The sequence below is a fragment of the Chlamydotis macqueenii genome, chromosome 2 (genome assembly GCF_036417535.1).
Source record: "Chlamydotis macqueenii isolate bChlMac1 chromosome 2, bChlMac1.mat, whole genome shotgun sequence".
Taxonomy (NCBI): Eukaryota; Metazoa; Chordata; class Aves; order Otidiformes; family Otididae; genus Chlamydotis; species Chlamydotis macqueenii.
The window spans coordinates 10,491,253-10,518,005 of NC_141557.1; the positions used below are offsets into that span (position 1 = coordinate 10,491,253).

General features: G+C 37.4%; 1 protein-coding gene across 8 annotated transcripts in view; it reads left to right on the plus strand.

The window, feature by feature from the left end:
- ZMYND11 (zinc finger MYND-type containing 11) overlaps window positions 1-26,753 on the plus strand; it is a 108,830-nt gene that overhangs the window by 59,601 nt on the left and 22,476 nt on the right. For 2 of the 8 annotated variants that reach the window (XM_086741889.1, XM_086741890.1), the window contains exons 3-5: window positions 4,289-4,448; window positions 17,478-17,522; window positions 20,326-20,487. In XM_086741889.1, coding sequence (XP_086598015.1) covers window positions 4,289-4,448; window positions 17,478-17,522; window positions 20,326-20,487 — 367 coding nt within the window. Of the gene's footprint in view, window positions 1-4,288; window positions 4,449-15,229; window positions 15,326-15,590; window positions 15,806-17,477; window positions 17,523-20,325; window positions 20,488-26,753 lie in introns of those variants that run through there. The other 6 variants (XM_086741896.1, XM_086741895.1, XM_086741893.1 and 3 more) reach the window with 6 other exon arrangements.

Here is a 26,753-nt window from a genome sequence, read left to right on the forward strand (position 1 = left end):
TACCATTCTCCTCTGAATTTTTTCTTTTGCTGTCAGACAGGTGTGCATGTATATTGGGTACATGCACATACACATTTACCTGATTCTGTTGGCAGTATCTCGTTTCTGAAGGTCAGCACATTTACATATACATTTGATGGTGTGACAATGTTGAGGTTTGTTTAAGGTAATGGTAATGAACAAAGTACGTGCTAAAGATTCTTATTCTGTGCTTTCCAAGTGGTGTTGCAATAATTGAAAACATGCTTTAGTAGGCTCTTAGAAGTTGATTACAAAAACTGTAATTTTGCTAGATTTTCTAGATTCTTTTATGCTAATGTCAAGGAGGTTTACGCTGCCAGTTTGTAAATGGAGAAAATACTGACTTATAATCCTGAGCAGCAGTTCAGTTGCTTCTGTGTCAGGCAGACAGGCAGACTCATTTGGTGAAATTTGGAATTTAACGTGCAGATCATCAGACCAAACCTCCTCTTTTCATCAGACAGACCCTCATTTTATATAGTAGGGATTAGCACAGCTAAATTGTATTTTGAAATGGTCATTTTAGCTCCCTATCTGACTAGGGTTAGTGTGCTGATTTAGGGGTTTTTACTTTGTCTCCATGACTTATTTGCACCCATCTGAAAGCGTATTTGCTTTACTTCTCATGGCTGACAACATAATAGCGGTATAGGGATTGTATTACACTTCTCAATCTGTCAATATGGAGGACTAGGCAAGAGCATAACAAACCCGTATTGCTTCAACTCCCTGTCTCCAAGGTAAGGCTAATCAGCTGTTGTTGAAAAAAGCAATCAGAGATTGCTTTCTCTTTTTTTTTTTTTTTTTTTTTTTTTGACTTCTTGGTGACATATGCTTCTGTACATGCAGTGCCAGGAAAAGACTTGCGCTCCCTGGATTAGTAGTGTCATTTCAGCATAGACATTTCAGTATTCTTTTTCCCCCATCCAGTAATGAGTCTGATGTGGTAGTTAGGACTCCAAATATCATACTTGCTGTCTCTAGACTGGAGTTAAACTTATTTCGAGTTTCCAGCATCTTTCACATGTTGTGACAGTTTTTCACATTTGATTATTAAAGAACTTTAACTGATTCAAATCTTGTGCCTTAGTATCTTCTTAGTTTAACTGCCATCCTTCTGGCTGAAGAGAAACAAGATAGAATTTCACCCAGACCCTGCCAGTGTTGTTTTATAGTCTTTTTGAATATCCAGCCACCTACACTTCAAGATTTTAGTATAAGTAAAAATCTGGGGGGAGGCAACACTTTTCTAACAGCAATTCTAGTCTTCGAAGTAAAAACATTCTCTCTACATGTGTGTGCTTTCTTGTGAAAGCTGATAGCATTTTACTTTAAAGATGGAAAACATAGCCCTTGTGGGTCTCCAGGCTGCACAGTCCGAACATTGACTAAAGTGTTTGTCAAAAGGCCACTGGGGATTTATTACTCCTGATTTACAGCTGGAGAAAATGAGGAGATTGTTTAGTTGGTGGCAGTACTTCCACTCTGGTTGAGAACACAGATTGGATTTGAGAACTGGGAGATTCTGAGCTTTGTGCACACCCTGCCACAGCTGAAATAGGCAGATTAAACCTCTTAGCTGATTAGAGTTGGTTTAAGGCTTTTTGATTTGTATTATATCTGTTCTGTTCAGAGACGTGAGTGAGAAATAGTCACAGAACATGTAGCTTACATTCAAGAGTTTTGTTGGACTGTATTTCTGCAACTGTGGATGATGGAATGCAAAATACGTGGTTCCTTCAGCAAGATACATTGGATATTATGACACTGGCTTCATACTTGATTTCTGTTCTCAGACCTATTTGATTTCTCAGTTCTCTGGCTGTTGTAGGGAAATCACTTCCTTGCTCAGTGCCTGATTTGTTTCATCAGTAAAATGGGAAGAACGATAGTTAGTACCTGTGCTATGTATTTTGAGATCTGTTAAAGACTGAAAGAAACTGCAGAAGGCACGCATGCAGTGGCTCTGCTGGGGAGGTTGTTAGTACAGAGTTGAAATGGAAATTTGCTGGAAAACTAAGAAAGTTAGCAAATATTGACCAAGATAATTTGCACTTTAGAAAGCTAGTTATGTTTGCATAAATATGTGCATATGTGCACACACATGAAATACATGTAACATAAGCATATAAACAAATTAGTTGTTTTCCCTATTTCAGGCAGTTTTAAAGCTTCAGCACTTTATGCCTCAGCATACTCACAGTGTTCACATGCACTTTGTTTGAAAGTGAAGTAATAGATTTGAGTCTCTGCCTGTTTAAGACCTCCTTGGAATTCAGAGAAATTGGAAAACTCATTTGTAGTGTTTATTATCACTTGAACATGTTCTCATGTTGAGTTTTGGTTTCTACAGAAGCAGAGAGGGATCAGGTTGGGCAGATGAGCATCCACCCAGTGTGATACAGAACTGAACTGATGTGCCTGTCTTCTGAGTCATCGCCTGGCCCTCAATACTTTTTGCTAGCCAGCATAAAATTCATATATCTTAGCCTGTATCACAGACTTGCACAGAATTTTGTTCTTTCTCTATTAATTTCATTTATTATTACTTACTGTTTATGCAGTGGTAGCATACACAATCCAACCAGACTTGGACCATGTTATGGTAGACATTGTAAAATATATTAAATGGCAGCATCTGCCTCTAAGAGTTTTTACCCTTAAAAACCCCCGAGATCCTGAAAACATGCTGTATTTACATAAATGCCTCTAATAGCAGGCAGAAATTTATAAATGTCCTGTGTTGCTCTGATTATTGTGTAAGTCACTACACAAATATATACTTCTACTCAGTCAGAAATTTACTATATAATTATATGCATATAGTTTCTTTTAGAGCAAAACAAAAAGGTCAGATTAGAATAAACCAGTTCTCAGCAAAAGCTTGAAAGAGAATATAGGATTGGAAAATACCTTTATGCATCCAAAACAATAAGAAGTTTGAGTCATATGTCTTCAAAGAGAAGGGTTGATTGGAAGGGTGACCTCTAAGAATGATCTTCAGCCCTTTTTGTAAGTTTATAACTTCTAAGGCATCAGAAGTTCCTGTCAGCTATATTATTTAGAAAAAATCTGAATTTTTTTTTTCTACCTAATGCTACTGCTTTAAAATAAAATTTCCTCAAGCTTGCTCCTGATATTAAATAGTTATTTTTTTTTATGAAGGTGTTTGTGATGACAGTCACAAAAGAATCATGGTTGCTGGAATTCATTATCAAGCATGAAACAAAGGATACTATAGCTGACAGATTTGTCTTAAAGCAGGCAAATTACAGATTTCTCTCCTAGGGGGCAGATAAAGACAGAGTACCTGAGAAACCAAAAAAGGGAGAGAAATTTAGTTAGCCCTGTAACTATGAGACAGTTATAGCTAGAAAAATATGTCCACAAAACAGATATTTCCAGTTGGTTCCAAGTCAATTCACTTATCTGCTGATTGCATGCAATTGCAGCTTTCTTCACTTCTCCATGTGCAGTGACTCATAGATATGTTCTTGGAATTCTGCTTAAAAAAACTTCTGAAGTCTAATGATCTGAAAACAGGAAGGTCGTCTTTTTTTGAGGGAAGACCATTTAATGTTGTTTACTCCAAGTTAATATTTGGTATTGGCCTAGAAGTAAATTATACTGGGTGAAGGTCAACATTATGCAACTGGATCTCATGTATGTACACTGTTTAGGTTACATATGTTTTGTTCTCACCAGTGCAGTCATCATAGTGTGATCATTCTGATTATCTCAATAAAAGGAGAAAAACTACCTAGTACTGTAACTCTAGCAGTTGGGTTTTCATATGTGATGCATGAATTTCACATTTTTTATAAATGTGCTGTACTCATGAGCATCACATAGATTCATTGGTACATCTCCAGACTCATTTTATAGTATGTATGCTATAGGAAGTATTACAGAAATGCAAGATTCAATTAATTTAAAGACATCTTTTTAGGAGCATGAATGGATGTGAAAGTTTACCAGAGACAAGCCCAAGTAGTTTACATGTTAGTTTTGGAGTGTGATAATTTTTTTTTTTTTTTGGTAGATTACTGTGGTACTGTTCATGTAAGTGTGTACACGGTAACTTCAAGGGGAAGAACAGATGATTTGGAGTAAAGGGGGAAATTTTATAAATTTTGAGGGTTTAAAAACAACCTAAAATTTAGACTGTGTATTATGTTAAATCATTCAATAAAGAGTATTTTTTTTTTTGCTGATACATTTTATAGTTTAACACTAACACTTAAAGACTTTTGTGCTTTGTATGCAGGTATATGTCTCGAGTCCATGGTATGCATCCAAAAGAAACCACACGTCAGCTGAGTTTAGCAGTCAAGGATGGTCTTATTGTTGAAACCCTGACGGTGGGGTGTAAAGGGTCAAAAGCTGGTATTGAACAAGAAGGATATTGGTTGCCAGGAGATGAGATTGTGAGTATAAAATCTTTGAGAAAATAAATAACGATTTCTGGTATTTTAGCATGAAACTTGTTTTAATTTCTATTTAAAGTTATTTATAGAGGCTATATTGGTGCTTCTGAACAGGGAAGTAATGCACTCTTAAGCTTTTTTAACCTTTTCTATTCCATAGAGTCTCTTTCTTCTTGAATCCTGAGTTTTCTGACAAAATCCTTTCCTCAGTCATTCCTCACTTTTATGTAGTATTCTCTTCTACTGATGTACAGGAAGACAGTGAATATTATTGGTATTACTTGAAATCCTCAGATGTCCTCAAATCCCAAAGACACTATCTTTTTAAAAAAAAAAAATAAAGAAGCCAAGAATTTTTGATTAATCTGTGTTTTACAAGATATTTGTGAACACCAGGGCACTCAGTTAGGAAGGATTTTCTTAATAAATTAGTTACAGGCATCCAGACATTGTTCCATTGGATGTGTAAAATAAATATTTAAATCTAGTTAAACAGGTTGAAAGTTATGGGAATAAAGCATGTTTTCTCTGTCCCTCCGTAGCTGCTATGGAATGCACCCACAAAGTTAACTGATAGTCCCAGATCTCAGGAAAAAGCTTGCTCAATTGCTTTGCCTTGTTCAGAAGCCTGGTCTCTGTATTTACAAGAGCACATTTTTGTAACCAAAAAAAAAAAAAAAAAGTTTAGCAAAGCTTGAAAATACTTGAACTAGGAACTGTTACTTTGGAATATAAATTACATTAAATACTGGTAAAATGGGCAGCATAGTCTTAGACATAGATAATAATTTAAATTTTGAGGAAAACCAGAAAAACTCTAAAGGAAAATAAATTCTAAAAACCACCAAAATATTCCTGCATTATTGCAGCCATCAATAAGATCCTGAAAGTGAAACAACAGATTTTTTTTTTGTTTTAACATGAAAGAAATAGGAAGTGGAAACAAGCAGTATCCATAATAGAAAACATTATGGTTAAAATTATCCCAGTTACACTAATTTTAAGTATTGAAATACGTATTTAATGTACATTATGTCACTGTTAAGATTCTCATTATAATTTAATTGGAAACACTCAAGGGAGCCTTTAAAGGGTGTATATAGCTTTGTTTTTACTATTCTCCCTGGGAGTAAAGATTTCAAAATTCTAACTTCGCTCTTCTTGGCATTTCTTATGTCAATTATATCTGTTTAGAGGTGATGTTAACTGTGTAGACACCACCTGACATGAAGTCTGAGATCTGTAGTTATCTCAAGTATTCAGTGTGTTTGTTGCCTCTATTGCTAAGAGAAAAATGAAAAGAAGCAAAATGCCTCACGATAGCCTGTTCTTAAACAGCCATTCAAAAATGTTCCTGCTACTTATTAGCAACATTTGTCTAACAAAACTTGTAAGATAATCAGCATGTAAATTCCCAGTGAGTCATTAGAATTACTAATTATTTTATCTCAGAATGAAAAGAGTTGTCTTTGCCTTGACTGAAGATGCTGCGTAAGTCACATTATGAATAGTCCTTTGGGTAGAAGTTTTGACTGTATTTGCAGCATGACTGCTAATCACTGATGCGTTGTGCTGTGTCTATGTGTCTGATGGCCATCTCTGTTGTTCAGAACACCAGTACGCACAGTTTTATGCACAAATAGGAATCAGCTTCTGATCCAGGCCATGTTTCAACAGTACCCAACCCCTAACTTCTTGATCCTAGTACTGAGCCAGAATGCTGCAGACACATGAAGCAAAACACATTGACTTGGGATAAAGTCATTCTCTTTGTTCTTTTATTAAAAAAAAATATTGAGTAGCAAAGTGTCATTGTCATCACTCGACATCAGTTCAAGTATTTTCCATTCTCCAACAATTGATGCAAAACCATTAAGTTTGGTATGTTCTCTAGGTTGGACACACTGGATAGTTTTACAGATACTTGGTCTGCACTTGATCAAGATGCAGTTTGTAGTTCTTTGTAATTCAGTACTGCTCAGATCTGCTACTAATCACTGTTGAACCATGAGCTCAAGTTACATTTCAGTGAGGACAAACACACAGAAGTCTTTTCAGAGATCCAGTTGTAGGAGATAAAGCTCTCTGAAATAGGGCTATTAATTGTGGAACAGGGATTTCAGACTTTAGCTCTTACAGACAGGCCCTTAACACAATTGTCAAACTCAGTTTGACTGGTGCTACAGGAACTTGGAAAACTTGGAAAGTTCATAAAGTGAAACAGAAAGACTTGAGAACCAATCCACCACGTATTGACATCAGTACAAAAATGCCCTTGGATTTTAGCTTGTTTTTGGGGAAGCCAGTAAGGACCAGCTGTTTCAAGGAGTTAGCAAAGGGACACACTCCTGTCATCCCTCCCCTCATTTTTTATTTGAGTGTTTGCTTGGTGTTTCTTTATTTTTTTTACATTTGAGATCTAAATTTTAGCATTTTAAATCCTTATTCAAGAAAATAAATAACTGCCCTGCTCCACAGAACTGCTGAGCACCTGTGTCTGTTACTTACATAGGTGCCAGACCCAAGGCTGCCACAAGGCCTGAAAGCACTGGTTTTAATGATAACTGTGGACTGATTGCTAAATGGTAGCAATAATTAAAAGCATACAGATAATGAAAATGCAGCTCTGTTTGGAAAAGATTATTTAGATAATCTGTGCTGCTTGCCTATGTATTTCCAAACATTTGCCCTATGCAGTAAGTTGACATCATGACAGATCTGTGCAGTGAGGACACGATCTCCGATAGGGTTAGCCTACGAGGCTAGTTACTGTTAGCCTTCAGAAGAATCCATTTAAAAAAAATTTGCTGCCTTGCTATCATTACTCTATCAGTATGTTGAAGCTGTGGTAAAAAAAATGAAGCAAAATCTCATATGTTTTGAGAAATCATACAAAAGGAACAAATGGAGATACAAAGATGAAACAGTTTGAGGGCCTTTCCAAAAGGGACAACTCATTTGAAAATGAATATTCTGAAAAACTGGAAAAAAAGAATGATCACATTTAAAAGAGTATAAAATTATTGTCTTTTTCTCTTAAATATATGTAAGAGAAATATTTTTATGTAAGTTACTAAATTTAGAATATGGAGTCCATTGCCAAACGTATTATATTCCAATTGATATTTAAGAGTTGGTACCTATACAACTTTGCTGCAAATGTTATACCTCTGGGGCTTGTGCAGGTACTCATTTTGTTTGCTCGTTTGCCATCTATACAGATGTTTTGCAGGTTTTCAAAATGTGTTCTCATCTTACAGGCTTTCTCATCTTGCAGATGATTAATGCATTTGACACAAAATAAATGAGAGAAGAAATTATTTTCCATTGTTATCCAGGATTTTAGTTAGGAATTTTGCATTTTCATTGTTTGTTGATGCCACTATTATGCAATTCAGCAAAATCTCTGCAATTTCTTGCCTTGCAAGGGAAATGTCAGTCCTGAAATCTGGTAATGGTACTTTTACTTTCTAAAGGCTTTATTTCTGTTTCTCACAGAACTTGTGGAATTTGGAAGAGTTATTTATTATCAACATAAAAGAAATTATTTCCTTGCTCTCCAGGTTTAGAAAAATATTTGCAAATCAGTGTTGTTAAATATATTTTCAATACAGTTGATAAAATTGAAGGGAAATGTAGTTCTTGAATGAAAGAATCATAAATCTTCTCAACTATTCATTCTGTTCTGAGTTATGCCATGATTATTATGTAGTTTTACCTGTGTAAAATAGTGGTCAGTCTAATCTCAATGAAAGAAATAAAATTAAAGCACCAATGCCATGTAGCTTTATGGGAAGTTAGATAAAGTTCTTAGAGTTAACTTGTCTTACTTAACTTGTCTTATTTATTTACATATTTTGTGATTTTTTTTCTATAGGCAGTGTGCATGAAGCTATTTTGAGCATTTAATGTGCTGATTCTTCTCCTCATGACTAAAGTCATAAAACTGCACTGACCCAGAGAGAGACATTATGAACGTATAATTTCAATTTACATATGTTCATAAAGCCAAACAATATTGTGCTCTTCTAAAATGGAGATGTGTTAGTAACGCAGGTTCATTGTTTGCATCTGAATGCAACATATCTCATAGCGCAGCTGTGGTTTAAAGTTGGTTCGTAGTGGCCAAATTCTCTCGTAAGAATTTGAAGAGTGAGGCTTCACACTTAGTTAAGGCACTTCCAGCTATTTCTTCACTGACAAAATACATACAAATTGATTTTGTTTTTAAGAAGTCACTCTTTTACAGAGCTGTATTTTCTGATCATTTAATTGGTTGCTTATAGAGAGAGCCAGCAGCTCTTCTAGCTAGTTGAGTCTGACTTTGGGGTTTAGTTAGTAATTTTCCTGTTTTTCTCCATATCTAAATCATTGCCCCCCCAATTCTTCCCTCTAAAGATTTTTTTAGTTTAGTGGAGAGCATGCTATTTGGAGGGGCAGTTTGCTTGCTTCCTGTTTTCAGAAAACATTGGAAGCAGAATGTGCTTTTTCCCAACACATCCATGTACTCATAACTTGCTAACTCATTACTGGAGATTGTCTGATATATTTAGAAAGTACCGGTGCTTGTTCAAAGTGACTCAGGATACTTTCAAGTCTCAAGGCTGCCTAAATAATCCATCACTTCACTCTGTCTGCTTTCCCATCATTTTAGCCTTTGCTGTAACCCACTGCCAGCACTGTGAGTTTCGAAGGTGATTTTGTTAACCCTAGTGACCTTAGGCACACACCCAGTGATTATTGTGATTTGATGTATTGCAGGTTCAATTTTGCTAGGAGCAATCTATGAGGAAGGAGTATTTTGGCTGTTATGTTTGTGCTAATCTAAATTGCTTGAGATTGAGCAAAGGCTGGGTTTCTTACTTGCCATACTTAATTGCTTTTGTAATTATATTGATTTTTCCATGCTAGGTCAGTGTTGGTAGCCAGAAGCTGTTTTTTGAACTGGCTATGTCATCTTGAGTCTCTATAAATATGAAGATAATTGTAAAAGCTTAACGATCACTGTGAGGATTTGAATCTTTTCTGTACATAAAATACACTTCAAACTAAAACAAAACAAAACAAAACAAAAACCAAACCTCAAAACAAAAACAACCTACATAGCTACCAGTTATTGCTAGCAAGCTAGGGACTTCTAGCTAACTAGGTTGAGGGGTGGTTTTAATGTGCATCCCATTCATTTTGGTCAGGAGCAGAAGGATAATATGAAACAGCTTTAGTGACAGCCAGTGCCTTTCTCATGAAAGCTCTTACAAGTAGAGAGCACAAAGCGGAAGAACATGTCACACCAAATGAAGAAAAATTTCCTTCAGTCTTTAAAAGAATTCTCCATTTGTCTTATCCATCTGTATTGCCTTTAATCTGAAGTCCTGTGTGAATTCACTGATCCAGAGCCAAACATAGCCCAAAACATGATAGTTACTGTTTCTCACATATGGTAGCAAATTGAGGATTTTCCAGGCTGGAACATTCCAGGTAGATTCCTAATTATTGTGCAAGTACATTTGGTGTTTCACTGATGCAAAGAGTTAATAAATTATCCTGTGGGAGAGAAAAGTTCAGACTGGCTTCCGTCTCCTACTCCACACCTCAGGGAGAGTACGAGGAGGCTTTGAGGGTCAGGCCACGTAACAGTCTAGTTACATGAGAACACTCAAGGGAAATAGCTTCTGGAACTCTTTGAATCTTTCTTTGCTGTCTGTCTTTGCATCCTGTAAGGTCCCATCATTCAGACCTCATTTTGCCAAGAGACTGCTACCATATCAATGCACTGTGTACTAAAAGCAATGATTTTTATTGCAAATTATCATAACAAAGTTCACTAGTGTAAAATTCTGCTTATTAATAAGCCAAAAATTAGTATTAGGAGAAGTTATTGCTGCATTAAAGCCAAGACCCTCCTTTGTCTTTGCATTAAGGCTGTTAGCATGCACCTCATGAGAATGGCCTCACTGGTGTTCCCCTGGCTCTTCTTGTCTCCAGACGGGTTAAGAATCATGAACAATTCTCTGCATTCCTTTTCCAATCTTATTTTTCTTTTCCCATCTGTTCAGGAGTATTTCTTCCCTCTCCTCTGCTCATCCTTTTTTTTCATCCCCTAAAAAAACGAGCCATGCTATTTGGAGGATCTTCATATTACCACAGGTGACACTAGTAGAGTCCATCTTACTGCATACTTAAGATATGGTACTTCTTTTAAAATGGTAAAACAACCTCATCAGCATCTTCCGTTGCCTCTCCCAGCTTTGTCAGCTTGACTTAAAAACTCAATCAATGTAATGCTGCATTCTTCTTTGAGGCTTTCACTCACTGTTCTGAGTTGAGATACTGATGATGTTCACAGATTTTACAAAATGTTTTTTCTAACTGAAAGAGTGTTTTGAAGAATGATGATGTACTTAGGAGTTTGAAGTAAACTAGTCAAACTGGTCTTTGTAAAGCTTCCGTCATGGGACTTAAATTATGCTGACGGCCTAGATGACATAGATCAGTACATCTTGAGTTTGTTCTGAATACATCTTGGGTTTTTCCCCCTCTTTTGTGCCAACCCTGACCTAGTAGTGCTGTTTTTATTAACTTTGTGGGTTCAAAACGCTCTACGTCTCTGGCAATGATTTTGAATCTTTTGTTATTATGTCATGCTGGTCACTGAATAAAACTTCATGGAAGCTGATGGGCTTATTAATATTCATGTTTCATTCACAATAAATGCAGCCCTCATGCCTTTGTATCACTGACAATGGAAACAATACCAGCCACACCTACAGCACAGGGGACACAGACAAGAAGTTAGAGATTTAAGCAAAGGATGTAGGAGATCCTGCTGTTGATTCAGATAAAATGTTTCTCTGTGCACAGAAACATCAACCTAGAAAAACACTACAAAATTCCATGTAGAAGATAAGGCCAGAAAAGCAATGTGAACATATTTTAAGAAACAAAACAGGAGGGAGACCCTTTTTGTGCACAGTTCTTGGAAGAAGACTTGGAGCTACCAGCAAAGAGATAATTTCTTTCTGGTCTGGATTCATCTTCTTTCTATGGGAAAAAACCCTTCACATACATAATGTGGAAATAAAAGGCATTACACCTGATAAATACTTCACTTCATCACTGATTTATCTCCCTAATAAAAACAGCCTACAAACCTCCTCTTGGCTCAACCTAAGTAAAAAATTGTGACATTAATAGCAGAAGCAAATCCAGTTTCTGAGGAGATAAGTTGAAAGTTTCTATTAACCTTGAACTCTGTTGGAACATGAAGAAAGAAAATGAATATTTTAATTTGAAACTATTTTCTATTTCTAGTATCCTGAAGGAGAATATTTTTATTGTCTCACCTCAAATAATGTAAACTACTGCTACCCAAACATGATCTTCTTGGGAGGGAAACTGAGATTTATTAATTGCTTCAGGACTGCCACTCATAGGCTGAGAAGATAAGCGCGACAGAGGTTTTAGCAGTCATTTTGGTTGCTGGCATGCTACTACGCTTCTTGAAAAAACTTCGCTTCTTCTTTAGCTCTGGGAGCTGGAGACTGGCTCTACACTTTGTAGCCTATCACCCTGAGTTGTCCAGAACGTAACTACAAGGTAGGAGAGGGAATAAAAATCTACCTGTCTTGGTAGGCATCCAGAGAAGACTTTGGTGGTTCCTGCCAGAAGCAGAAGACTTCTAAGACAAACTGACAATAAATTAATTAGACAAACTTAGGTTTGCAGATTAAATTTAATGAAAGAATGCCAAAAGTGTTCTGAGAGGCTGTGGAATTCACTGCAGAACCTGAGTCTTCTTGCATCAGTGCATCCGAGGAGGAAGCAGTTATCAGTGAAGAAAATGGAAATGGATTATCATGAGCCTATAAATATGTCTGTGTTTAATATGCCCTACAGAGAAGGAGATTTTGGTCTGTCTCCTGACTGATGGTTTTCTGTTGGTTCTTTTTAGAATAAAACTGATTTCTAAAATGAGAGAAATTAAAAATAATGTAAAAAAAAACCCCAGTTAATTGCCAAGTTTATGAAAATCTTGGCTGTGATAACTGAATAAATAAATACATAAATAAATAAATAAATAAATAAATAGAAGTAATTGAAATTAAGCAAGATACCATGTAGTTCTGAGGACATATGAACTCATAATTGCTTTGGATTTCTTTGTGATAAAATATGAGTGATGAATACCTCAAAGTGTCTTACCGAGTCGGTTTATGGAAATCCATTTTAATGATGAAGCCCAGGTCATCAAAGCAAAGGATCTATAAAGGCAGCTGATTATCCTGTCTGTAAAAGCACACGTCATTGTAGCTACCTGCTGTGGAAGTTTCTGGAAAAGGAAGGAGAAGATAAAGTGAAACAATTTTCATAAAGGAATTCTAGCTGCTGAAGTCTTTTTGGCTTTGAAGGAGAGATAGATGCTTGTTTATTTGCTGAGCACTTTTGATGAGCAAAAGCAGTAGGAAAAAAAAATAGATGCAAACCAGGAGGCGATGTGTCTAGTAAATACATACATACAAGGAAACTACTGGCAAGAAAATAAGCTTATTTTGATGCTGAATCTACTCTAATGCATGACTCTAACATTAAATGTAAAACATGGGATGATCTACAAAACTTTATAATTGTAAAGCGATAATCCTGATCAAGTATGGATCCTGTACAGCAATGATAAAAGGGAAATACTTTATTAAACAGCTAGCTCTCCATTTACCTGCTGCAAAGATGGAATAAGTCCTCTGAGCCATCAAGGAATTAATCATGCCTTCCTCAATCTGGAGCCTAACCTGTCGTTCTGATGAAAAGATAAAAGCAGATTCAGGAGGATTCGTGCTCGCTAAGGAATAGATGGAGCCAGGGGTGTTGTGGCCTGAAGAGACGGCTGACCCAAAGGGCAGGAGGACTGCCCTCACAGCACGCTAGGACCTCTGGCAAAAAACATACACAGTGTCCCCACTGCGTTTGAAAAAATACTGGGAATGGTGTTCCATGACTCATCGTGTTTGTTCAACCCAGGTAGTACTTGATGCATGCTAGTGTCTGAGTGAAAACCAATACATCTGCTAGGGAACCATGATAGGCTGAAGATTTCTTACCGGCTACTGTACCCAACAAGATATAACCTGTTTAAAAAAAGAGGCCAGTGTGCATGTTCAAGGTGCACATGCTAGTCTTCCTCTCTAAAAAAATGGAGTAAGGCTCCAGTCCGACCACGCCTGCCGATAAACCGTCACGTTTTGTAAAACTCCTTTGTTACAGAGCAGTTACTTGTAAGTTCAAGAGGATTGCAAAAGCGGTGGATAAATGGGCAAGGGGAGACTTTTCAAAGCTGAGCAGGGTTCAGCATTTCCACAGTTCTTAAGGGCCCTTACAACTGCTCTTGTCTGAGCCTGTTTCAGAGTGCCTTTTATATGGGGCACAGATTCTGATATTTACACTTCGACAGAAGCATTGGTGAACAAGCAAATAACTTAAGTGTGCAGTAGCTGTTTACAGCAAATGTATAGGTTTTGTACAGGAGAACAAGAGTGCACATAGCAGTGTATCCCTACAGTGGTTCCTTATATTCGGAATCATAAAGACTGCAAAAGCACTCAAAATTTTAAAAATTATCTATAGTAAAGTTCATGTCTAATCGAGAAAGCTTTGATGAGAACAGGTGCTGCCTGAAAAACACAGAAAGGAACTGACTGATTAAGAATGGAGAATGTATTTAGAAATAAATAGATACTGCTTTGTTTAATGTGAATGGGGGCATAAGTTCCTGCAGCATCCTCTGACACCTCTTAAGGAGAGGACTTGGTCCTCTCCTTAAGTGATAGTGAAGAAGATAGATAGAAGATAGAAGATGTATGTAGGTGTATGGTAGATACACCCATGCTAGAATGCAATACCACCACTTATTATTATAATGAAGACTTTTCATTTACAGCATAAAGTTTGAAATCTGAAAGACTGAGTACAGAAGAATGGAATTACTTCCCAACAGCAGATGATGATGCATGTAGGTTGCATAACCTAAAGCAAAATGAAAGATGTGAAAAAAGTAATGTGTAATTCTTGTGGGAGGCATTTCTTTCAATGTATCTTTCTACTTGATATGGTAGTCGACTTTGTTGGATTCCAGTGAAGAGATACTGAAAGCCAACAAAGAAACCTTAATAGAACAATCTAAGATTTTAAAAGCTTCTCTCTTAGCTGAAGGTGGGAAAGTTGAAAGAACTGTGATGTTGAAGCTGATGGAGGTGGGGAGAAGAGAAAGAACTGTTCCTTATGGCTATTCACAAATCCTAAAATACCAGAATCTGGAGCATTTGCCTCAGAAATGATGTCTTCAAATTGGGCATGGCCTGTCTCGTTAGATGTCAAAGGAATGGGAATCTGAAAAATGGTAGGAACTCATTCATCGATATCCTTTTCAGTTTTCTAAAGGGTTATGCAATAGTCAGGAAAAGATTACTCCAAAGTTTTGGGTTGGTGATTTGAAAATGTCTTTGACATAAATGTACCATGGAAATACTACTGTTTTAAAATAGTTTATATTTTGTAAACTATTTCTTTCTGCTGGCATGAACCTTGTTGCCATTCTAGATTCCACCACTGTGGCAGACCAAAAGTATTTTTAGGATACAAAATGGGTGAAATCAACTGTGTCTGCTAATACTCTTCCTTTAGACTAAATGTGAAAAATTTTTTTAAGTTCTTTATCCACTAGACAGCTGGAGCTCTAGGGAGTGTTAAAGCATAGATACTACACAGGCTGACCATGAGCTTGCGCACAGGTGGGTCTGAATGAAACTCCAGTGATCTGGAAGGAGGTGTGTGTGCATGCATGTGGATGAGAGGTATAGAGAAACAAACACCACGGCAGTGCATAGGTAAGCAGCAAAGAAACTCTGGAGAAGCACTTGACGCAAAACATCTGGAAAAAAAAAAGTCCAAAGAGTGTGATGCGACAGGTGCCACATGGGAAATGCTGGGAACCATGAACTCCATGGAAAATGCTTTCCTTCATTTGTGTCACATTGCATTTAGGACAACAGAACTGTATGTATACTATACATAAATAAACATTATTGTGCCAAAAAGGTAACTGACTTATAATTGTTTTTCCCATCTATGTGACCCTTTTCTTTTTTTTAGCTTACTGATTGGGTCCAAAGGATATCCATCATTTGGATGGTTTGGGAAATTTGGTTCAACAGTGTGAAACCAGCGTATCCCCGTAAAGGGGAGTTTCATGAATAGAGTTTTGCCTTTTTTCCCCCTCCCTTTTCCTCTCTCCACCTGATACTAGACTGACTTAATACCAAGTATCTGGGCTACCATTAAGGGACTTGGAGAAAACAAATTAACAGGTAAGAAATGAGCTATGTTAATGGTATGCATTATAAAAAGGCAAAGTGGTCCTTTTAGACAAAGTCTAAGAAAGTGTGCTATACCTACATATAATTTATAGGAAAATAAAATTTTACTAATTGTTTTTACCTCTTTTTTTTTTTTTACTATAATTATGGGCTTACTAAGGTTTGGAAGTGACCTAATAGTTACAATTGTGACCTCTTAAGTTATTGTTAATTTTACTGTCAGTATGTGCTTCACAGCTCCTTCTTAATGGTATGCTAATTGTGCAGCAGGATGTCACATTCTCCAACATACAGATTCCCTATTTCAATTACAGCTAAGTAAATCTCCATTACTAATGAGTAAGCATTTCTTTTCCACATATATTTGCATTATAATGGACATTTTCTTTATGTGCTAAAATTATTCTTTCCTTGACAACAACTATATATTTTATTCTGCAGTAAAGGCTACAACATGATGATTCATTCTTTTCTGTTGGGTTTATCTGTATTTAAATTGTCAAATGTTCTGCATAGTCTGACATTTTCTGTCCCATGTTATTTTTCTGTACTTCCAGAATAAGTTTATGTATTTGCTTTAAGACAACCTACTTAAGACAAATCACAAAAAACTAAGCTTATTTATCAGTCATAAATTAAGCCATATTTTCAAAATTGTTGCATTGTTTCATTCATAGTGCTGAGAATTCTCAACTGTTTATGTCAGAGCAAAGTGACCTTTATGATGTAATGTTTGACTCATTTGAATATAAAGAACAAGTGACCACAAGTGACCCGTATCACTGCAAGGTCCCACTCTGCTTAACAGAGCATAGCTCTTTGGCTATTAAATACAATCCCCCAAACAGACATTTGCTGCCCTGCTGATGCATGTATCTACAAATGCAGTAGGCTGCTGAGTAAAATGAAGGGGGAAGGCCTCCTGTTACATCTGAGCTATGCAGCTTTGCTGCCAAATCCGCTCCCTCTTGGGGGTTGTGGCCAGTCACTGGGTGCCGCTGAACTGCTGAGCTTGGGCGGCCGGGTGCTGCCGGCGGAGGATTCCCTTCGTGTGACCCAGCGCGGTGACCCAAGAGGTTTTCCGTGCCCTGCGTCAGGAAATAAGGATATTGGCAAATTGAGTCCCTGTGGTGGAGATCCTTCCTTCATTCTGCATGGCCCCAGGAAAATGTGTCACCTTTTATACACAAATAAAGACTGTGAGTTTTATTGATAAAGTGATAGCTTAATCTTTGGTAATGTGCAGCAAAGAAGGTATGGCTTTGATTTTGGTGGGGCCACTCCCTATGCAGGAAATTGTGTTACAGAGATCTTTTTTAAATGCTCAGAGAAGGTTGGTGTATCAAAGAGAGTGCATTAATTAACAATCATTAATATTGTTGGTTATTTTTAAGTTGGCCTGGTGGTGGGTGTGTATATGGGGAAGAAGATGGGTGTTGGGTTCTTTTAATGATATAAGTTCGTGGGATGTTTAAAAACAAACAAAACGTGGTGAAAGCATTAGGCATTCAGAAATGCAGGAGGAAATGTATGCAGCCAGATGTTAGACGTAACATTGATTTCCTGGTCACTGTGCATGAATTCTTTCTAGCCTTGTGTATATCCTGATAATCGGATGGCTTACAGTATAGCTACAAAGTTTGTTTTGTTTTTATTTTGAAAGGCCTACGGTATGCAGCCTTTTTCCCAGACAGCAGCAAAAAACAAGGTGAACAATTTTTGCACTATGTGGTTTTGAATTCTGTCATATTTTCTATTACGTTTCTGTCTTCCATTAGGATAGCTTAGTTTGCTATATTAACCACCACCATCATCCATATCACTTCCAATTCTGAGTTCAGTCTGCATTATGTATGTATGTAGTTTGCCGGTTTTCCCTCTCTCCCGGGGGCTGGAAGTGGTTACTCACACGTTACGGTGCAGGATGCTGTTCCGATGGGTGCCCTTTAGTCACTCCTTTTCGGAGTGCCTGCTGACACCTGGTGGTGTGCCCAGTACATGCAGACACAACCGTCTTTGCAGCTGCCGGAGAATTTTGACCTGTCCTACCCCCAGCACTGACAGTCAGAGTTTGAGCTATTTAAATGAATCTGCTCTCCCGCATGAAATAGATGTGCCGGGAGCACGTTCTCCTCCCATTCAAACTTCTGTACACCGAGAGAAGCAATAACATCTCATTGCTGTTGGAGCAAAATTAATGCCTCTGCCCTTGCTATTGAGGTCAATAGTGTAGTTGCTCGCAAGGGCTATGTACCTTTTTTATTTTCTTTATTAACTTTTCCAATATATTGCATAATATGTTTTATATATACTTCTGCACTAAATATACTGCATTAAACTAAAAATCTTTTCTGTGAAAAACCTGGGTGATTATATTTGGAAATAATTATGTTTTCAAAACTTTACGGTATAAATACTGAAGGAAGCTTCTTCTGGTGTTTTATTTAACGTCATGGTTTCTGGCTTGAGTGTATGATTTTCCTTGCTGGCAAGTATATTTCCATATGTTTATGAAATTCCATATCTCTTTGCCAGCATATTTCCTAACAAAGGAATATCTGGGATATACCAATAAGTAACTAGCATGAATAAAAATTAAGAATCCTGGAATCCTGATTCTGTGGTGAAATTCCTTAGTAGCCAGGACCTATTAAGGTCTTCTCAGTTTGATTTTTATCTGGGTAGATCTTTAATCAAAACTTATTCTTTTTCTTGCTTAATTGGCCCTTTACTGCCATCTGATTCCTTTTTTTTTTTTTGTTTTGTGAAGAAGATGAGTATCACACTTAATATGAAAGAAATATAAAGCAATACTTTATCCTGATTTTTCTCAGTCTACAGGCAAACCAAGTACCTCGACAATGCAGTATCTTTAGTTGTTTCTAAAATATTGTAAAGAAAGGCTTCCAAAGTACACTGCCACTGGACTTTGTAGAAAGGGTAAAGATTTGGTGAGATGAGAATGTGTTCTATGTAGCCAAATTTGGTGGTATTGTTATGCTATTCTGAGACAGACAGAATTTAAAAGTAAAATTGAATGAGAAGAAATAACAGAAGAATCAAGTTACACTGTTAATCTGAACAGCAAAGGAGGGCAACGTTCTGAGTTAAAAAATAATTGTTTAAGGGTTGTTTGGGATTTTTTCCCCTAAACTTACTGTCCCTGCAGTCCAGCATTCATGGTATATAAACTTCAGTGTAGGCAGTCTGGGTTGAGGCTGTCCCTAAATCATGAGGGGCTCTGGTCGGATGAATTGTTGTACACAACACGACTGCTCTTCAGTGTAAGGGACTGGAAATGCCACTTCTGTGTAGCACTTCTTATGCTGCTCCGTTGGAGGAGACTTCTCACACAAGGACTTAAATGACCGTAGTTCCCGGGCACAGGAAAATGAGAATCGGACAAATGCCAGTTCTGGCAGTTGGTGGGAATTGCTAACTCCACCTTTACAACATGACATTAAAAATAGCTTGGTCAGATTTTTATCAGGATAAATTATTGAAGCATAGGAGTAATTTTTTTTCAGAGATCTGAACCCATTGAAAAGTGACATTTGACATGAAAAGGCATTGGGAGTTTTATCTCATATATGACAGCTATTTTGTCTTCTAAGTGTAGGGAAAAGTGTGGCATTTCAGATAACAAACAAACAAACATTGAATGGTGGCCACTGGCAATTCAGTCTGGTTTTAGTACTATAGATTCCTAGAGCAAAATTCTGCCTCCAAATTATATGCATGCTGCTCTCATTTACTTCAGCAAAGCTTGTGCATGTGTTTCAAAGGTCAGAATTTGGCCGTTGGGGCTGAATTTTCAAGGAAGAGTTTATTAAAGACGTCTGTGCATCAGCAGAATCATATCCTTTGTCTTCTCTAGAACATTTCAGGAGTAAGCGTGGTGCTATTGGGCACTGCAAGTGAAACATTTTCTATTTTTTTTTAATTGCATTGGAAGTGTGTAGCAGAAACATTTCTTGCAGTAATAGGTTCATGATTTCATTTATTTCTTGTAACTCAACACTTTGATACTGAAAAGCTGTCAGTTTTAAGAGAGTGAAGACTGGAAGGGGCCACCCTTCAGAAAATTACAGTTGAAAGCACACTGTAACAATCGAACTAAGGAGATATAGTCCAAGGAAATAGGTATGGTCTGTTGAGGTGCACAAACTTTCATTTGTAGTCTAATACAGAGAGGTCAATAAGCATTTTAAACAAAGGTAGAAAACAAACCCACTTTTCATTGTGGACAGAGCTCATATTTGAAGTTGTTACTAATCAGACACTTGAAAAAAAACTCAAACTTGGCATTCATATTCTATTGGAGTTAGTGTGTATTAAACTGATGAAGATCTTTAAGCATGTAGGTTTTCCCCTGTTTTTTAAACATTATACACTTCTTAAAATGTTTATAATGTCTAATTGCTGCTGGATTTCAAGACATATCAATTTTGTTCTTAGTTCCTGCAGATTTTGACACAATGTCATACCAAAATATTTTGTATTTTTTGTAGGACTGGGAAACAGAAAATCATGACTGGTATTGTTTTGAATGCCATTTGCCTGGAGAGGTGTTGATATGTGACCTGTGTTTTCGTGTGTATCATTCCAAGTGTTTGTCTGATGAGTTCAGGCTTAGAGACAGCAGTAGTCACTGGCAGTGCCCAGTTTGCAGGGTGAGTACCTATGAGATTTCATGTGCTGATTAGAGGATTGATATTCATTAATAGATTCATTAAGGTGTCCAGATGGTCTGGCCAGGTTAATGGATAAAGAACTGAATATTGAAATGATGGTACATACCTAGAGCATCTGTACAGATACCAAAATATGGTGCATGTAGCAGATGGTCATTTTTGAAGACTCCAGCAAGTTTTATCTATGCTTTTGAACACACAGTATACTGTGTGGGAATGTGTGTACGTCTGTATGCCACGAGTGAATGCAGTATATTGTGGAAATCTTCAACATGAGTAAACAAATTGCTGTATAACATGCTACTGTTTTTCCTTAACATCATTTTAATGAATCATAATGTAACTTTTTTATATTTTGATAACTGCATTCTTAATATTTTATTGGAATAATCTTTTATATTGTAAAGCCACAACCATGTTACTGATGAGGGCAGTATCAAAAAAATTGGGGAGAAATCCTACTTCTCATTTACTTCTGTGTATTCTATTGGTGCAAAAAGACCAATCTGAATTTCACCCATAGCATCCATATCTATATTGCTATTTTTATGACTATGGTAGGGAGACAGCAAAGAGTGTTTTTAATATACTTTCCAAGAATGAGCAGGTATGTTGTCTACATGCATTAGAAGACTAAACATTCTAGTCAGGATGGTGCTTACTGGTACCTGCCCTTCAATCAGCTAGATACGTCTCCTTACTGTCGTCATCACCTCCCCCAGTGGAGCACATTCCTAGACTTCCTTAAATGGAGGGAATAATGCATATGAATGTTAAAGATAAAATTATTGCTATAGAAAGGCATAAAACTGCCAGTTGCACTCTGCCTTAGATTGCTGGAGGGAGAGGAAATTCCCTTGCTAAAAGCTTAGCTCTAGCTGTAGAGCAGCAGACTGACCTTCAGGTGATCCGTGCTGCAAGGAATTTAAGGGTTCACAGTATGGAGAACCAGTGTTTGAAAACACGTGGATTGTTTTGTTTCAAAACAGCACTTTCTGACTGCTGTTGCCTTACAACCAGTTGTAAAAAAACGGTTGCCTGTTGCCTCTGATTGGGAGCTCTGAGGGTTTAGGGAAATAGCAAGAAAATCGAGCCTACCCCAAGAAGTGGAAAGGGATGAAAAAGAAGTAGTGTCAGGGAATAAACAGTTAAAAATAAGGACATGTACTGTATCTCTCAGTGTTGAATTACTAGCATTTAATTTAGCTACTCAATATTCCCTCTGTTAGAAAGAAACAATAGCCATATATATAGGTGAATTGTTTTCAGATTTTTAAATAAATCTCTTTAATTCATTCTCATAATAAGTATTGATAGTTCTTATAAATAGTTAAAATTCGGTAAACTGGATTCAGTCTCCACTCTAGTTTACCAAAAGTTTTAGATGACACCTGGTGAGAGTAAGGAATGTAAATGGCTTTTTTAACATTTATCTTGTAAGACGGATGATGTCAGAATGGGATGCTGAATCATTGCATGAAATATGCAGAAATATGTAGGGGGCCAGCTTTGAGATCTGTTTGAATTTCATCCTGGAGCCTTGAAATCCTTTATGGCAATGATATTAAACAAGTATTTACGTTGAAAAAAGTCCTACGAAACTCAGACCACGTGCACTGTGTCTCTCTTTCTGTGTATTGGGTCCCTTTTTGTTATACAAAGACTAAGCAGAGGTTTAAGGGGCTCTTAAATACCTCCTGCCCCAGAGATCTTTGTCTTGCTCAGTGCCTCAGATAATGATCAACCTATTTTTGTGCATATTGCCATTTTGAATGCTATAGCATCGTGGTTTCCTCCGTGCTGGCAGCTCCTACTTTCCTTGTAATTAATTTGAATCGCTTCAAGCCCTAATTCTGCAAACTTGGACTAAGGAGGCTTGGATCGTCCCTGGAAGCGAGGGAGAGGTCTTGCTTGGCATGGGAGTTAGCATCCTTGTGTCAAGCTTCAGTACTCTTCCACTGCTTTCTCCCCACCTTCCTAGGAGATGAGTGCTCTAATTCTATTTTAAAAGCAGGAGAGAGGCCTATATTGAAAAAATGGTGGTAATTTGGAGAGCCCTGGCTGATGTCCAGAGGACATAACAGAGCTTAACTATCTTGCATAATAGCAATGGGTTTTACTTTGCATTATCAGCAGTAAATATGTATGTTCAAGAAAAGTAATAGCTGGGACAAAGAGATGCATGTATTTTCATACTTTAGTCTTGTAACTGGACATGGCACTTTTCACCTGGGGGTTTCAAAGCTCTTTACAATGGTGAAGTAAAAGTACGTTTGAAACCTAATATATTGGGAGAAATAATCTAAGAACACTTTGTTCTTATGTAAAGATTGCTTCTGTAATGCTGCCAAGGTCAGCAAGCCTTTGGATTATTCATTTCACAATTGCTGGTTGTACTAGTTCAATCAACCTGTGCAGCTTTGTCTTGCACACTTGACTACTCAGAAACATTTTATAAAGGACATTGCCAAGGATTTGTTCATAACTCTAAAATATTTTTCCTCCGATAGCGTTTATAAAAGTCCCTTGCAAACCTTGCTCTGAACTCTGTTTCCCTGCTTGTGGTTTTTCTCCACTGCACCCATCACCAAGAATGTACAGTTCCTGACTTTTTTTTTTTTAGCCTGACAGTACCAATCTGAATGTTTTGTACCCTACATAATTCTCAGCAGGAGTCAAGAGTCAAACAAAGTTCAGTTCAAACCACATTGCAGTGATTGAAAAATTTCCCTGACTGCTGACTAATCATTGTCTTAAATGAAATAAATTGGTATTATCAGCAGAATTCCTGGTAGACAGGTCACAAGATAAAGACTCAATATTGAATGAAATTAGAGATTACATCAACCTTTTCCCACTAGTGGAATGGTCCATTCAAGACAGGGTTAGTCAATCTGATCTCTGAAGGATGCAGATTTGTACAATTTTTGCTGTTCTTTGGTTAGGTAAAAGGAGGAAATTCATTTTCTCCAGCTGTTAATTTGATACCTAAAGACTACAGAAATTACTGCAAAAATACTAGGGGTTTTTTTGGGGTGAAATAGATATATACAAAAATCTAAACAGGAAAATATTGGTCACATGTTGGGGTGACTGGCTATTGTTATTTTTTTTTTTTAAATTCAAATTTAAAACTAATTTTATACAAAACCAAAATTATGCATGGTGATATATAGTTTGTCCCACAGGAATATATTTTAATTTGTGAAACAAAAAGAAAGAATTATTCATATGACTTAACTTGACTACTCATTTTTTTACAATCATCTGATCAGAGATTGCTTTTCCATGCATGTGCTTTTCAAAGAGTTACAACCAATTTACCTATCATAGTGGATGTTTCAATATTTCTATTTTTTATATATATGAGAGTAAACTGTAGAGCTTAAGATATTAAATGCTGTGTTGATAATTATTCTATAAATGGGCTATTTCTGAGTTCTGGTACTGTACTAAGCATTTCATAGGTACGTAACAATACTCCATCGTGCAGTTCACAATCAACGTTAGACATAATTTGACAAGTGAGATTGTCAAACAGTACAAAGTTAGAAGCACAGAAAGATGAAAGTTACTTAAGTGAAATAACTCATGTACTTAGATCAGAGTGTTTTAGGTACCAGCTGTCAGTCAAGACGGTTAATGTAAAATGGAAAGAAGAAAGAATATGGCTCGATTGACGTACTTTATGGGGTGTTATGGCAGGAGTTTGTTAGATAACTGTATGATGAAACATATTCCATAAACAGGATTTGGCATAATCACACAAATAGTAGCCATGGATTGGTGGGTGAAGGGAGGTCCTAGTGTAGGACTGATATTAGCACCACATGGTTCGGTGTGTAGAGCCCACACCCGGGGAGGTGTTAGAGCTCGGCCGTTCACCTTGCAGCTGCGTGCACCCTTGAGCAGAACTGGGCACTGCATAGGGCATATTTAATAAAATAGAAAGGAATTTGTCCACAGCAGTGAGAAAACTGGGAAACCTCCACTTTGAGCCTCCTACCACCTTCTCTCTGTGTGTAAAAGCATATTTAATTCATATGATGCTTCATATTCAGAAGGTGCTCAATGCACCATACAAGTACAAACCGATTTGTGGATTCAGGTTTAGCATTTCCAAAAGCACCTAATGCTTTGAAAACTCTAGTGTAACTGTATATGGCCTTGGAAAAGGCAGTTCTTACATGATATTCTGCTCATGCAGATGCTTTTCTGGCACAGTGATTGCTCTGACACCCATCCCATGTGCCTTTCTTAACGGTACAGGAAACCTGAGGACCTGAGGGTTGGGAGTTTGAGGGAGTGGCAGACCAGTAAAGCTTTCCATATGTAGCATCAAATTCCTCTGGAACTTTAAGCCCCCCAAAAAAATCCAAGGGCCAGGGCGTAAAGCAAAGAGTTTCTAAACAGCAGTGGTGGATGTATGTTAGACTCATGCACATATTTCCCCTCTGCAGATATACCCCTAGAAACCTGAAATGCTTCTGAAAACAGAACTGCTGCCTTAGAAACACGTATCTGTCATTGAGCAGCCTTCACCCAATCCATCACTGAACTGAAATGAAGCTCTTTGATGTGTGTATACACATGATAGTTGAGGGAGGAAGGGAAAGAAATATTTGTTAATGGGAGATTATAGGGAAATCTGTTTACACTGAGAAAATGTAATTTAAATGCTTATAGCTAGACAGAATGGTGACATTAACACCTTGCACTTCTTAGAGTTTCTTTAATTTTTTCTCTTGAAATGAAAGATTGCAGCAACTGCAGCATAGTGACCATTGTCACCCCGGGAGTTGAGAGCTACGTGCTAACTCAGGGTGCAAAGGACAGTCATTTCATCATAAATGATGCTACTGCGGGATGGAGTGTTTCTTGGCAGTACCCCTCACTGCAGCTAACCTCCTGTGGTTCGTAAAGTTTTGTAGTTGAGTTCGTGCAATATAAGCATGTCAGAATTGCTAAATAAGCCACACGTGCACAGTGCAATATATCGCTACTCTCTTTAACAGCTAAGCAGTATTATTAATCTGGAATACTGAATACAAAAAGCAATTTAAATCCAACTTTCAGGTACCAGCTTCTAATAAATAAATGTGGCACAGAGAATAAGGCATATATAAGGTATTTCCTGCACCCACAAGCAAAGACTTAGGTTGCAGCCTTGGTCTTCCATCTACCAGATCTCATTAATCTTCTACATGAGGATTGCTATTGTGAAGGTTATTACTTCACTCCTACATCCCCTATGTAAACACATATGCCTGACCAAGCCTTTCAGTTTATGGTGATTGAAAGCAGAAGGGTTGCAGATTTCTCTAGAAAATGGTGTGACTTAGGAGTCAGCATTGTTGTGGATTGACTCCAGTAGTCAGCTAAACACCACACAGCCACTCTCTCACTTCTCCCCAACTCCCAGTGGGACAGAGGAAAAGTACGAGTAAAAGCAAGAAAACTTTTGGGTTGAGATGAAAATTGTTCAATAGGTGAAGAAATGGAAGAAGAAAACAAAGTGATGCAAAGGCAATCAGTCACCACCCTCCATGGGTAGACTGATGCCCAGCCAGTTCCTGAGCAAAAGATGGCTGACTCCCTTAAACCCTCTCCTCTCCCTTTCTGTTGCTGAGCATGACGTTATACAGCATGGAATATCTCTGGTTAGTTTAGGTCATCTGCCTGATTGTGTCTCCTCCCCAACCTCTTGCATACCCCTCAGTCTATTCACTGTGGGGGCAGAGTGGGAAGCAGTGAAGGCCAGGACACTGGGCAAACACTGTTCAGCAAGAGCTAAAACATCAGTGTGTTATCCACACTGGTTTGGTCACAAATCGAAACCACAACACCACATGAGCTGCTATGAAGACAATTAACTCCATCCCAGCCAGACCTAGTACAGTCCTGTATTAAGATCATGCATCCTACAAATAGGGTATCTACAAGTATAAAGATCCTGATAAGCTTTGGGGGCAGGACTGAATCTTAGCAGTGCCCTTGAAAGAAACTTGTTTAAGTAATGAGGTTAGCAATAGCATATCGTAGTAGATCTGACTGTGGGAAAAGATATGCAGTGGATCTTGCCACTTTTACAGATTCAGAAGCCACCATCACTGGTTTTGTTTCCCAAAAGTAAGAAATTAAAATATCTAATTTTCATTTATATTTGCTTCTATATCACTCTGGCTATAAAGGGACCTGGAAGTGGGTATATTTTCTTGTGTCAGAGCAATATAAATAGATTTTAC